This window comes from Bufo bufo, chromosome 6 (assembly GCF_905171765.1).
Source record: "Bufo bufo chromosome 6, aBufBuf1.1, whole genome shotgun sequence".
NCBI lineage: Eukaryota > Metazoa > Chordata > Amphibia > Anura > Bufonidae > Bufo > Bufo bufo.
The window spans coordinates 437,134,583-437,147,670 of NC_053394.1; the positions used below are offsets into that span (position 1 = coordinate 437,134,583).

Sequence of the window (13,088 nt, forward strand, 5' to 3'; positions counted from 1 at the left end):
ATGCTGGTATAACCTGGGTATCTCCTGTATATAATTATATATGTACAGCTGGTATAACCTGGGTATCTCCTGTATATAATTATATATGTACAGCTGGTATAAGTTATACATCTTCTTGTATATAATGATATGGACCATGCTGGTATAACCTGGGTATCTCCTGTATATAATTATATATGTACAGCTGGTATAACCTGGGCATCTCCTGTATATAATTATATATGTACAGCTGGTATAAGTTATACATCTTCTTGTATATAGTGATATGGAGCATGCTGGTATAACGTGGGTATCTCCTGTATATAATTATATATGTACAGCTGGTATAAGTTATACATCTTCTTGTATATAATGATATGGAGCATGCTGGTATAACCTGGGCATCTCCTGTATATAATTATATATGTACAGCTGGTATAAGTTATACATCTTCTTGTATATAGTGATATGGACCATGCTGGTATAACCTGGGCATCTCCTGTATATAATTATATATGTACAGCTGGTATAACCTGGGTATCTCCTGTATATAATTATATATGTACAGCTGGTATAAGTTATACATCTTCTTGTATATAGTGATATGGAGCATGCTGGTATAACCTGGGTATCTCCTGTATATAATTATATATGTACAGCTGGTATAAGTTATACATCTTGTATATAGTGATATGGGCCATGCTGGTATAACCTGGGTATCTCCTGTATATAATTATATATGTACAGCTGGTATAACCTGGGTATCTCCTGTATATAATTATATATGTACAGCTGGTATATGTTATACATCTTCTTGTATATAGTGATATGGAGCATGCTGGTATAACCTGGGCATCTCCTGTATATAATTATATATGTACAGCTGGTATAAGTTATACATCTTCTTGTATATAGTGATATGGAGCATGCTGGTATAACCTGGGCATCTCCTGTATATAATTATATATGTACAGCTGGTATAAGTTATACATCTTCTTGTATATAGTGATATGGACCATGCTGGTATAACCTGGGTATCTCCTGTATATAATTATATATGTACAGCTGGTATAACCTGGGCATCTCCTGTATATAATTATATATGTACAGCTGGTATAAGTTATACATCTTCTTGTATATAGTGATATGGAGCATGCTGGTATAACGTGGGTATCTCCTGTATATAATTATATATGTACAGCTGGTATAAGTTATACATCTTCTTGTATATAATGATATGGAGCATGCTGGTATAACCTGGGCATCTCCTGTATATAATTATATATGTACAGCTGGTATAAGTTATACATCTTCTTGTATATAGTGATATGGACCATGCTGGTATAACCTGGGCATCTCCTGTATATAATTATATATGTACAGCTGGTATAACCTGGGTATCTCCTGTATATAATTATATATGTACAGCTGGTATAAGTTATACATCTTCTTGTATATAGTGATATGGAGCATGCTGGTATAACCTGGGTATCTCCTGTATATAATTATATATGTACAGCTGGTATAAGTTATACATCTTGTATATAGTGATATGGGCCATGCTGGTATAACCTGGGTATCTCCTGTATATAATTATATATGTACAGCTGGTATAACCTGGGTATCTCCTGTATATAATTATATATGTACAGCTGGTATATGTTATACATCTTCTTGTATATAGTGATATGGAGCATGCTGGTATAACCTGGGCATCTCCTGTATATAATTATATATGTACAGCTGGTATAAGTTATACATCTTCTTGTATATAGTGATATGGAGCATGCTGGTATAACCTGGGCATCTCCTGTATATAATTATATATGTACAGCTGGTATAAGTTATACATCTTCTTGTATATAGTGATATGGACCATGCTGGTATAACCTGGGTATCTCCTGTATATAATTATATATGTACAGCTGGTATAAGTTATACATCTTCTTGTATATAGTGATATAGACCATGCTGGTATAACCTGGGCATCTCCTGTATATAATTATATATGTACAGCTGGTATAAGTTATACATCTTCTTGTATATAGTGATATGGAGCATGCTGGTATAACCTGGGCATCTCCTGTATATAATTATATATGTGCAGCTGGTATAAGTTACACATCTTCTTGTATATAGTGATATGGACCATGCTGGTATAACCTGGGCATCTCCTGTATATAATATATATGTACAGCTGGTATAAGTTATACATCTTCTTGTATATAGTGATATGGACCATGCTGGTATAACCTGGGTATCTCCTGTATATAATTATATATGTACAGCTGGTATAACCTGGGCATCTCCTGTATATAATATATATGTACAGCTGGTATAAGTTATACATCTTCCTGTATATAGTGATATGGACCATGCTGGTATAACCTGGGTATCTCTTGTATATAATTATATATGTACAGCTGGTATAAGATATACATCTTCTTGTATATAATGATATGGAGCATGCTGGTATAACCTGGGTATCTCCTGTATATAATTATATATGTACAGCTGGTATAAGTTATACATCTTCTTGTATATAGTGATATGGAGCATGCTGGTATAACCTGGGTATCTCCTGTATATAATTATATATGTACAGCTGGTATAAGTTATACATCTTCTTGTATATAGTGATATGGAGCATGCTGGTATAACCTGGGTATCTCCTGTATATAATTATTTATGTACAGCTGGTATAAGTTATACATCTTCTTGTATACAGTGATATGGACCATGCTGGTATAACCTGGGCATCTCCTGTATATAATTATATATGTACAGCTGGTATAACCTGGGCATCTCCTGTATATAATTATATATGTACAGCTGGTATAAGTTATAAACCTTCTTGTATATAGTGATATGGAGCATGCTGGTATAACCTGGGCATCTCCTGTATATAATTATATATGTACAGCTGGTATAACCTGGGCATCTCCTGTATATAATTATATATGTACAGCTGGTATAAGTTATACACCTTCTTGTATATAGTGATATGGAGCATGCTGGTATAACCTGGGCATCTCCTGTATATAATTATATATGCACAGCTGGTATAAGTTATACATCTTCTTGTATACAGTGATATGGAGCATGCTGGTATAACCTGGGCATCTCCTGTATATAATTATATATGTACAGCTGGTATAAGTTATACATCTTCTTGTATATAGTGATATGGAGCATGCTGGTATAACCTGGGCATCTCCTGTATATAATTATATATGTACAGCTGGTATAAGTTATACATCTTCTTGTATATAGTGATATGGACCATGCTGGTATAACCTGGGTATCTCCTGTATATAATTATATATGTACAGCTGGTATAAGTTATACATCTCCTGTATATAGTGATATGGAGCATGCTGGTATAACCTGGGTATCTCCTGTATATAATTATATATGTACAGCTGGTATAAGTTATACACCTTCTTGTATATAGTGATATGGACCATGCTGGTATAACCTGGGTATCTCCTGTATATAATTATATATGTACAGCTAGTATAAGTTATACATCTTCTTGTATATAGTGATATGGACCATGCTGGTATAACCTGGGTATCTCCTGTATATAATTATATATGTACAGCTAGTATAAGTCATACATCTTCTTGTATATAGTGATATGGAGCATGCTGGTATAACCTGGGCATCTCCTGTATATAATTATATATGTACAGCTAGTATAAGTTATACATCTTCTTGTATATAGTGATATGGACCATGCTGGTATAACCTGGGCATCTCCTGTATATAATTATATATGTACAGCTGGTATAAGTTATACATCTTCTTGTATATAGTGATATGGAGCATGCTGGTATAACCTGGGCATCTCCTGTATATAATTATATATGTACAACTGGTATAAGTTATACATCTTCTTGTATATAGTGATATGGACCATGCTGGTATAACCTGGGTATCTCCTGTATATAATTATATATGTACAGCTGGTATAAGTTATACATATTCCTGTATATAGTGATATGGACCATGCTGGTATAACCTGGGTATCTCCTGTATATAATTATATATGTACAGCTGGTATAACCTGGGCATCTCCTGTATATAATTATATATGTACAGCTGGTATAAGTTATACATCTTCTTGTATATAGTGATATGGACCATGCTGGTATAACCTGGGTATCTTCTGTATATAATTATATATGTACAGCTGGTATAAGTTATACATATTCCTGTATATAGTGATATGGACCATGCTGGTATAACCTGGGCATCTCCTGTATATAATTATATATGTACAGCTGGTATAAGTTATACATCTTCTGTATATAGTGATATGGAGCATGCTGGTATAACCTGGGTATCTCCTGTATATAATTATATATGTACAGCTGGTATAAGTTATACATCTTCTTGTATATAGTGATATGGAGCATGCTGGTATAACCTGGGTATCTCCTGTATATAATTATATATGTACAGCTGGTATAAGATATACATCTTCTTGTATATAGTGATATGGAGCATGCTGGTATAACCTGGGTATCTCCTGTATATAATTATATATGTACAGCTGGTATAAGTTATACATCTTCTTGTATATAGTGATATGGAGCATGCTGGTATAACCTGGGCATCTCCTGTGTATAATTATATATGTACAGCTGGTATAAGTTATACATCTTCTTGTATATAGTGATATGGAGCATGCTGGTATAACCTGGGCATCTCCTGTATATAATTATATATGTACAGCTGGTATAACCTGGGCATCTCCTGTATATAATTATATATGTACAGCTGGTATAAGTTATACATCTTCTTGTATATAGTGATATGGAGCATGCTGGTATAACCTGGGCATCTCCTGTATATAATTATATATGTACAGCTGGTATAAGTTATACATCTTCTTGTATATAGTGATATGGAGCATGTTGGTATAACCTGGGTATCTCCTGTATATAATTATATATGTACAGCTGGTATAAGTTATACATCTTCTTGTATATAGTGATATGGAGCATGCTGGTATAACCTAGGTATCTCCTGTATATAATTATATATGTACAGCTGGTATAAGTTATACATCTTCTTGTATATAGTGATATGGACCATGCTGGTATAACCTGGGCATCTCCTGTATATAATTATATATGTACAGCTGGTATAACCTGGGTATCTCCTGTATATAATTATATATGTACAGCTGGTATAAGTTATACATCTTCTTGTATATAGTGATATGGAGCATGCTGGTATAACCTGGGTATCTCCTGTATATAATTATATATGTACAGCTGGTATAAGTTATACATCTTCTTGTATATAGTGATATGGACCATGCTGGTATAACCTGGGTATCTCCTGTATATAATTATATATGTACAGCTGGTATAAGTTATACATCTTCTTGTATATAGTGATATGGAGCATGCTGGTATAACCTGGGTATCTCCTTTATATAATTATATATGTACAGCTGGTATAAGTTATACATCTTCTTGTATATAGTGATATGGACCATGCTGGTATAACCTGGGCATCTCCTGTATATAATTATATATGTACAGCTGGTATAACCTGGGTATCTCCTGTATATAATTATATATGTACAGCTGGTATAAGTTATACATCTTCTTGTATATAGTGATATGGAGCATGCTGGTATAACCTGGGTATCTCCTGTATATAATTATATATGTACAGCTGGTATAAGTTATACATCTTCTTGTATATAGTGATATGGAGCATACTGGTATAACCTGGGCATCTCCTGTATATAATTATATATGTACAGCTGGTATAAGTTATACATCTTCTTGTATATAGTGATAAGGACCATGCTGATATAACCTGGGTATCTCCTGTATATAATTATATATGTACAGCTGGTATAAGTTATACATCTTCTTGTATATAGTGATATGGACCATGCTGGAATAACCTGGGTATCTCCTGTATATAATTATATATGTACAGCTGGTATAACCTGGGCATCTCCTGTATATAATTATATATGTACAGCTGGTATAAGTTATACATCTTCTTGTATATAGTGATATGGAGCATGCTGGTATAACCTGGGCATCTCCTGTATATAATATATATGTACAGCTGGTATAAGTTATACATCTTCTTGTATATAGTGATATGGAGCATGCTGGTATAACCTGGGTATCTCCTGTATATAATTATATATGTACAGCTGGTATAAGTTATACACCTTCTTGTATATAGTGATATGGACCATGCTGGTATAACCTGGGTATCTCCTGTATATAATTATATATGTACAGCTAGTATAAGTTATACATCTTCTTGTATATAGTGATATGGACCATGCTGGTATAACCTGGGTATCTCCTGTATATAATTATATATGTACAGCTGGTATAACCTGGGTATCTCCTGTATATAATTATATATGTACAGCTGGTATAAGTTATACATCTTCTTGTATATAGTGATATGGAGCATGCTGGTATAACCTGGGCATCTCCTGTATATAATATATATGTACAGCTGGTATAAGTTATACATCTTCTTGTATATAGTGATATGGACCATGCTGGTATAACCTGGGCATCTCCTGTATATAATTATATATGTACAGCTGGTATAAGTTATACATCTTCTTGTATATAGTGATATGGAGCATGCTGGTATAACCTGGGCATCTCCTGTATATAATATATATGTACAGCTGGTATAAGTTATACATCTTCTTGTATATAGTGATATGGACCATGCTGGTATAACCTGGGTATCTCCTGTATATAATTATATATGTACAGCTGGTATAAGTTATACATCTTCTTGTATATAGTGATATGGACCATGCTGGTATAACCTGGGCATCTCCTGTATATAATATATATGTACAGCTGGTATAAGTTATACATCTTCCTGTATATAGTGATATGGACCATGCTGGTATAACCTGGGTATCTCTTGTATATAATTATATATGTACAGCTGGTATAAGATATACATCTTCTTGTATATAATGATATGGAGCATGCTGGTATAACCTGGGCATCTCCTGTATATAATTATATATGTACAGCTGGTATAAGTTACACATCTTCTTGTATATAGTGATATGGACCATGCTGGTATAACCTGGGCATCTCCTGTATATAATATATATGTACAGCTGGTATAAGTTATACATCTTCTTGTATATAGTGATATGGACCATGCTGGTATAACCTGGGTATCTCCTGTATATAATTATATATGTACAGCTGGTATAAGTTATACATCTTCTTGTATATAGTGATATGGAGCATGCTGGTATAACCTGGGTATCTCCTGTATATAATTATATATGTACACCTGGTATAAGTTATACATCTTCTTGTATATAGTGATATGGACCATGCTGGTATAACCTGGGCATCTCCTGTATATAGTTATATATGTACAGCTGGTATAAGTTATACATCTTCTTGTATATAGTGATATGGAGCATGCTGGTATAACCTGGGTATCTCCTGTATATAGTTATATATGTACAGCTGGTATAAGTTATACATCTTCTTGTATATAGTGATATGGACCATGCTGGTATAACCTGGGTATCTCCTGTATATAATTATATATGTACAGCTGGTATAAGTTATACATCTTCTTGTATATAGTGATATGGAGCATGCTGGTATAACCTGGGCATCTCCTGTATATAATTATATATGTACAGCTGGTATAAGTTATACATCTTCCTGTATATAGTGATATGTAGCATGCTGGTATAACCTGGGCATCTCCTGTATATAATTATATATGTACAGCTGGTATAAGTTATACATCTTCTTGTATATAGTGATATGGACCATGCTGGTATAACCTGGGTATCTCCTGTATATAGTTATATATGTACAGCTGGTATAACCTGGGTATCTCCTGTATATAATTATATATGTATAGCTGGTATAAGTTATACATCTTCTTGTATATAGTGATATGGACCATGCTGGTATAACCTGGGCATCTCCTGTATATAATTATATATGTACAGCTGGTATAAGTTATACATCTTCTTGTATACAGTGATATGGACCATGCTGGTATAACCTGGGTATCTCCTGTATATAATTATATATGTACAGCTGGTATAAGCTATACATCTTCTGTATATAGTGATATGGAGCATGCTGGTATAACCTGGGCATCTCCTGTATATAATTATATATGTACAGCTGGTATAAGTTATACATCTTCTTGTATATAGTGATATGGACCATGCTGGTATAACCTGGGTATCACCTGTATATAATTATATATGTACAGCTGGTATAAGTTACACATCTTCTTGTATATAGTGATATGGACCATGCTGGTATAACCTGGGCATCTCCTGTATATAATTATATATGTACAGCTGGTATAACCTGGGTATCTCCTGTATATAATTATATATGTACAGCTGGTATAAGTTATACATCTTCTTGTATATAGTGATATGGAGCATGCTGGTATAACCTGGGTATCTCCTGTATATAATTATATATGTACAGCTGGTATAAGTTATACATCTTCTTGTATATAGTGATATGGACCATGCTGGTATAACCTGGGCATCTCCTGTATATAATTATATATGTACAGCTGGTATAAGTTATACATCTTCTTGTATATAGTGATATGGAGCATGCTGGTATAACCTGGGTATCTCCTGTATATAATTATATATGTACAGCTGGTATAAGTTATACATCTTCTTGTATATAGTAATATGGACCATGCTGGTATAACCTGGGTATCTCCTGTATATAATTATATATGTACAGCTGGTATAAGTTATACATCTTCTTGTATATAGTGATATGGACCATGCTGGTATAACCTGGGCATCTCCTGTATATAATTATATATGTACAGCTGGTATAAGTTATACATCTTCTTGTATATAGTGATATGGACCATGCTGGTATAACCTGGGCATCTCCTGTAGATAATTATATATGCACAGCTGGTATAAGTTATACATCTTCTTGTATATAGTGATATGGACCATGCTGGTATAACCTGGGTATCTCCTGTATATAATTATATATGCACAGCTGGTATAAGTTATACATCTTCTTGTATATAGTGATATGGAGCATGCTGGTATAACCTGGGCATCTCCTGTATATAATTATATATGTACAGCTGGTATAAGTTATACATCTTCTTGTATATAGTGATATGGAGCATGCTGGTATAACCTGGGTATCTCCTGTATATAATTATATATGTACAGCTGGTATAACCTGGGTATCTCCTGTATATAATTATATATGTACAGCTGGTATAAGTTATACATCTTCTTGTATATAGTGTTATGGACCATGCTGGTATAACCTGGGCATCTCCTGTATATAATTATATATGTACAGCTGGTATAAGTTATATATATTCCTGTATATAGTGATATGGACCATGCTGGTATAACCTGGGTATCTCCTGTATATAATTATGTATGTACAGCTGGTATAAGTTATACATCTTCTTGTATACAGTGATATGGAGCATGCTGGTATAACCTGGGCATCTCCTGTATATAATTATATATGTACAGCTGGTATAAGTTATACATCTTCTTGTATATAGTGATATGGAGCATGCTGGTATAACCTGGGTATCTCCTGTATATAATTATATATGTACAGCTGGTATAAGTTATACATCTTCTTGTATATAGTGTTATGGACCATGCTGGTATAACCTGGGCATCTCCTGTATATAATTATATATGTACAGCTGGTATAAGTTATACATATTCCTGTATATAGTGATATGGACCATGCTGGTATAACCTGGGTATCTCCTGTATATAATTATGTATGTACAGCTGGTATAACATAGGCATCCTCCGGTCTATGATGGCAGATATCATATCAGTAGAAGATTTACTGCATTGTGGAGGGGTTATGCCCTGGTCACCGGGGGGCGCTGTTTCAGCGGGTGATTCCTTTCTGCTGCTGTCTGCGAAGTATTTGGCAGCAGGATCAGATCTTCCCCCTCGTTTCCCCCTCCTTACAAGTAATGAATAGTTGTAAGCAGATCAAAGGAGTCGCGTTCCTCCATTCGGCAGCCATAAAAGGGCGTAGGATTTGGCGCGGTGCCCGGTGACTCCGCCGTTCTGATGAGGTGCCAGGCACAGGGGTCAGTTCCTCCGCGTCGCTCGCGGCTCCTCCGCTGAACGCTGTTTGTTTTTCTCCACAGGCCAGGAACAGGTTAATGCAAATGGAGAAGGAATATGGCGAGAAGCTGGCGAAAGCGGCACAGGTACTAGGCCAAATCACCGCCACGGAGGGCTGTGTGTGAGGGGTACCGTCTCAGGGACGCGTCATCCCCTTCTCAAAGATCTCTGCATTCTGTCAGTGAATGTGAGCACTCCAGTCAGGACCTAATGCATCTCACAGCTGAGGGGTTGTTACAGTGGATCAGTGTAGACAATGTTCGCTCCCTTCGTTCTCCAGTATTAGGTGTCTGTTACAATGTGTCAGTGCAGGTGACGTGTATCACTCTGGAGGACCAGGTGTTGCCTGGACTGGACACATTGTAACAAACCCTGAGCTTTCAGAGTAGAAATAGGTCAGGTAGGGTTTTCAACCTCTAGGTGTAAGCAGGAGTTCAGTAATTTACTGACAGCAAGCAGAGTTCTTGAGCTTGTCCTGCTGTTAGTTTCCCCACAGTAAAGGGGGCACCTTCCTGTCTGCGGCTCCTCCATCCCATGATCCCCCAACTGCATCCAGCTGCACACATCACTGTGGGCCCCGAATTCTCCTTAAAGGGGTTCTCCGGGAATTAAGAAAAGGAAAATACGTAAATATTACTTTATTATAAATCTGTTCCTGTCATTAGTTATAATGGGGAGCGATCATCAGGGGAAATAACATGGCCGCTGTCCTATTAGTGCACGCAAAACCTGTCCTCTTTACAACACTGAGCTAAAGAGCTGCCTCATCTCTCCTCGTGGACTCCATTCCTACAGAGATTCAGCTGAAGATCTTCTCATCTGTATTCAGGAGCATAATCCCTGACGAGCAGAGAGGAGGCTGAGGCAGCTCCTTAGCTCAGTGTTGTGAAGTAAGGCTACTTTCACATCAGCGTTTTCAATTCCGCTATTGAGATCCATCATAGGATCTCAATAGCGGAAGAAAACGCTTCAGTTTTGTCCCCATTCATTGTCAATGGGGACAAAACATCGGAGCAAGACAGATCCGTCCTGACACACAATGTAAGTCCATGGGGATCTGTTTTCTCTGACACAATAAAGAAACGGATCCGGTCCCCCTGACTTTCCGCGGATCCGTCATGGCTATAGAAGACATAATACAGCCGGATCCGTTCATGACGGATGCATGCGGTTGTACTATGGTAACGGAGGCGTTTTTGCAGATCCATGACGGATGCGCAAAAAGCGCTTATGTGAAAGTAGCCTAACTCATCCTGCCGTGTGGTGAGGACAGGTTTTGCGTGCGTTAATAGGACAGCGGCCATGTTATTTCCCCTGATGATCGCTCCCCATTATAACTAATGACAGGGATTTGGGAACTAATGACCGGAGAACCCCCTTAACCTTTACCTATGTAAAACATAATGTCTGCTGGAGCCGTGCCGCTCGGGACCCCACACCTCACTGCATGACCAGGTACACTCCAGTCACATCCAGAGCTGCATACACTTCTAAGTTCTCCTCCTGGCTCACTGCAGTAGTACCTGCCGATTCTGTGGGAAGCCGGTTGCCTGTAATGGCGGCGGTAGTGGTGGTCACCGCCATGTGGCGTCCATTGTGTCTCACCTTTCCTGTCCTCCTACAGGTGGTCAGCGACCTCCAGGCGACCATGGCCTCTATGCGAGAAGAGAGCGGCTGTCAGCAGCTGGAGGCAGAGAGGAGGCTGCAGGAGGCCGAGCAGAAACACCAGGAGGAAAAGAGGCAGCTGACCCGAGAGCGCGAGAAGGCCACGAAGGTGAGAGAGGCGTAATGGTCTGCAGTGTACTAGTCTGCAGTGTAATAGTCTGCTATGTACTGTAATAGTCTGCAGTGTAATAGTCTGCAGTGTAGTGTAAAAGTCTGCAGTGTAGTGTAATAGTCTGCAGTGTAATAGTCTACTGTGTAGTGTAATAGTCTGCAGTGTAGTGTAATAGTCTGCAGTGTAATAGTCTACTGTGTAGTGTAATAGTCTGCAGTGTACTGTCAGGAGCCCTTACACCGGAAGAAGGGAGCTCTTATGTCAGGGGCCCTTACATCGGGGGCCCGGGAACCCTTACACTGGGGGCCCGGGAGCTCTTATGTCAGGAGCCCGGAAGCTCTTATGTCAGTATCCCTTACACTGGGGGCCGGGAGCTCTTATTTTGGGGGCCCTCACATCGGAGACCGGGAGTTCTTATGTCGGGAGCCCTTACACTGGGGGCCCGGGAGCTCTTATGTCGGGAGCCCTTACACTGGGGGCCCGGGAGCTCTTATGTCGGGAGCCCTTACACTGGGGGCCCGGGAGCTCTTATGTCGGGAGCCCTTACACTGGGGGCCCGGGAGCTCTTATGTCAGTAGCCCTTACACTGGGGGCCCGGGAGCTCTTATTTTGGGGGCCCTCACATCGGAGACCGGGAGTTCTTATGTCGGGAGACCTTACACTGGGGGCCCGGGAGCTCTTATGTCAGTAGCCCTTACACTGGGGGCCCGGGAGCTCTTATTTTGGGGGCCCTTACATCGGAGGCCAGGAGTTCTTATGTCGGGAGCTCTTACACTGGGGGCCCGGGAGCTCTTATGTCGGGAGCTCTTATGTCGGGAGCCCTTACACTGGGGGCCCGGGAGATCTTATTTTGGGAGCCCTTACACTGGGGGCCCGGGAGATCTCATTTTGGGAGCCCTTACACTGGGGGCCCGGGAGCTCTTATGTTGGGAGCCCTTACACTGGGGGCCCGGGAGCTCTTATGTCGGGAGCCCTTACACTGGGGGCCCGGGAGCTCTTATGTCGGGAGCCCTTACACTCGGGGCCCGGGAGATCTCATTTTGGGAGCCCTTACACTGGGGGCCCGGGAGCTCTTATGTCGGGAGCCCTTACACTGGGGGCCCGGGAGCTCTTATGTCGGGAGCCCTTACACTGGGGGCCCGGGAGCTCTTATGT

The 13,088-nt window shown here is 38.6% G+C and overlaps 1 protein-coding gene across 2 annotated transcripts in view; it reads left to right on the forward strand.

Moving 5' to 3' along the window:
• Nucleotides 1–13,088, forward strand: part of CEP112 (centrosomal protein 112) — a 122,634-nt gene that overhangs the window by 95,582 nt on the left and 13,964 nt on the right. For both annotated transcript variants that reach the window (XM_040435906.1, XM_040435907.1), the window contains exons 22-23: nucleotides 10,180–10,242; nucleotides 11,781–11,930. In XM_040435906.1, coding sequence (XP_040291840.1) covers nucleotides 10,180–10,242; nucleotides 11,781–11,930 — 213 coding nt within the window. The remainder of the gene's footprint in view (nucleotides 1–10,179; nucleotides 10,243–11,780; nucleotides 11,931–13,088) is intronic.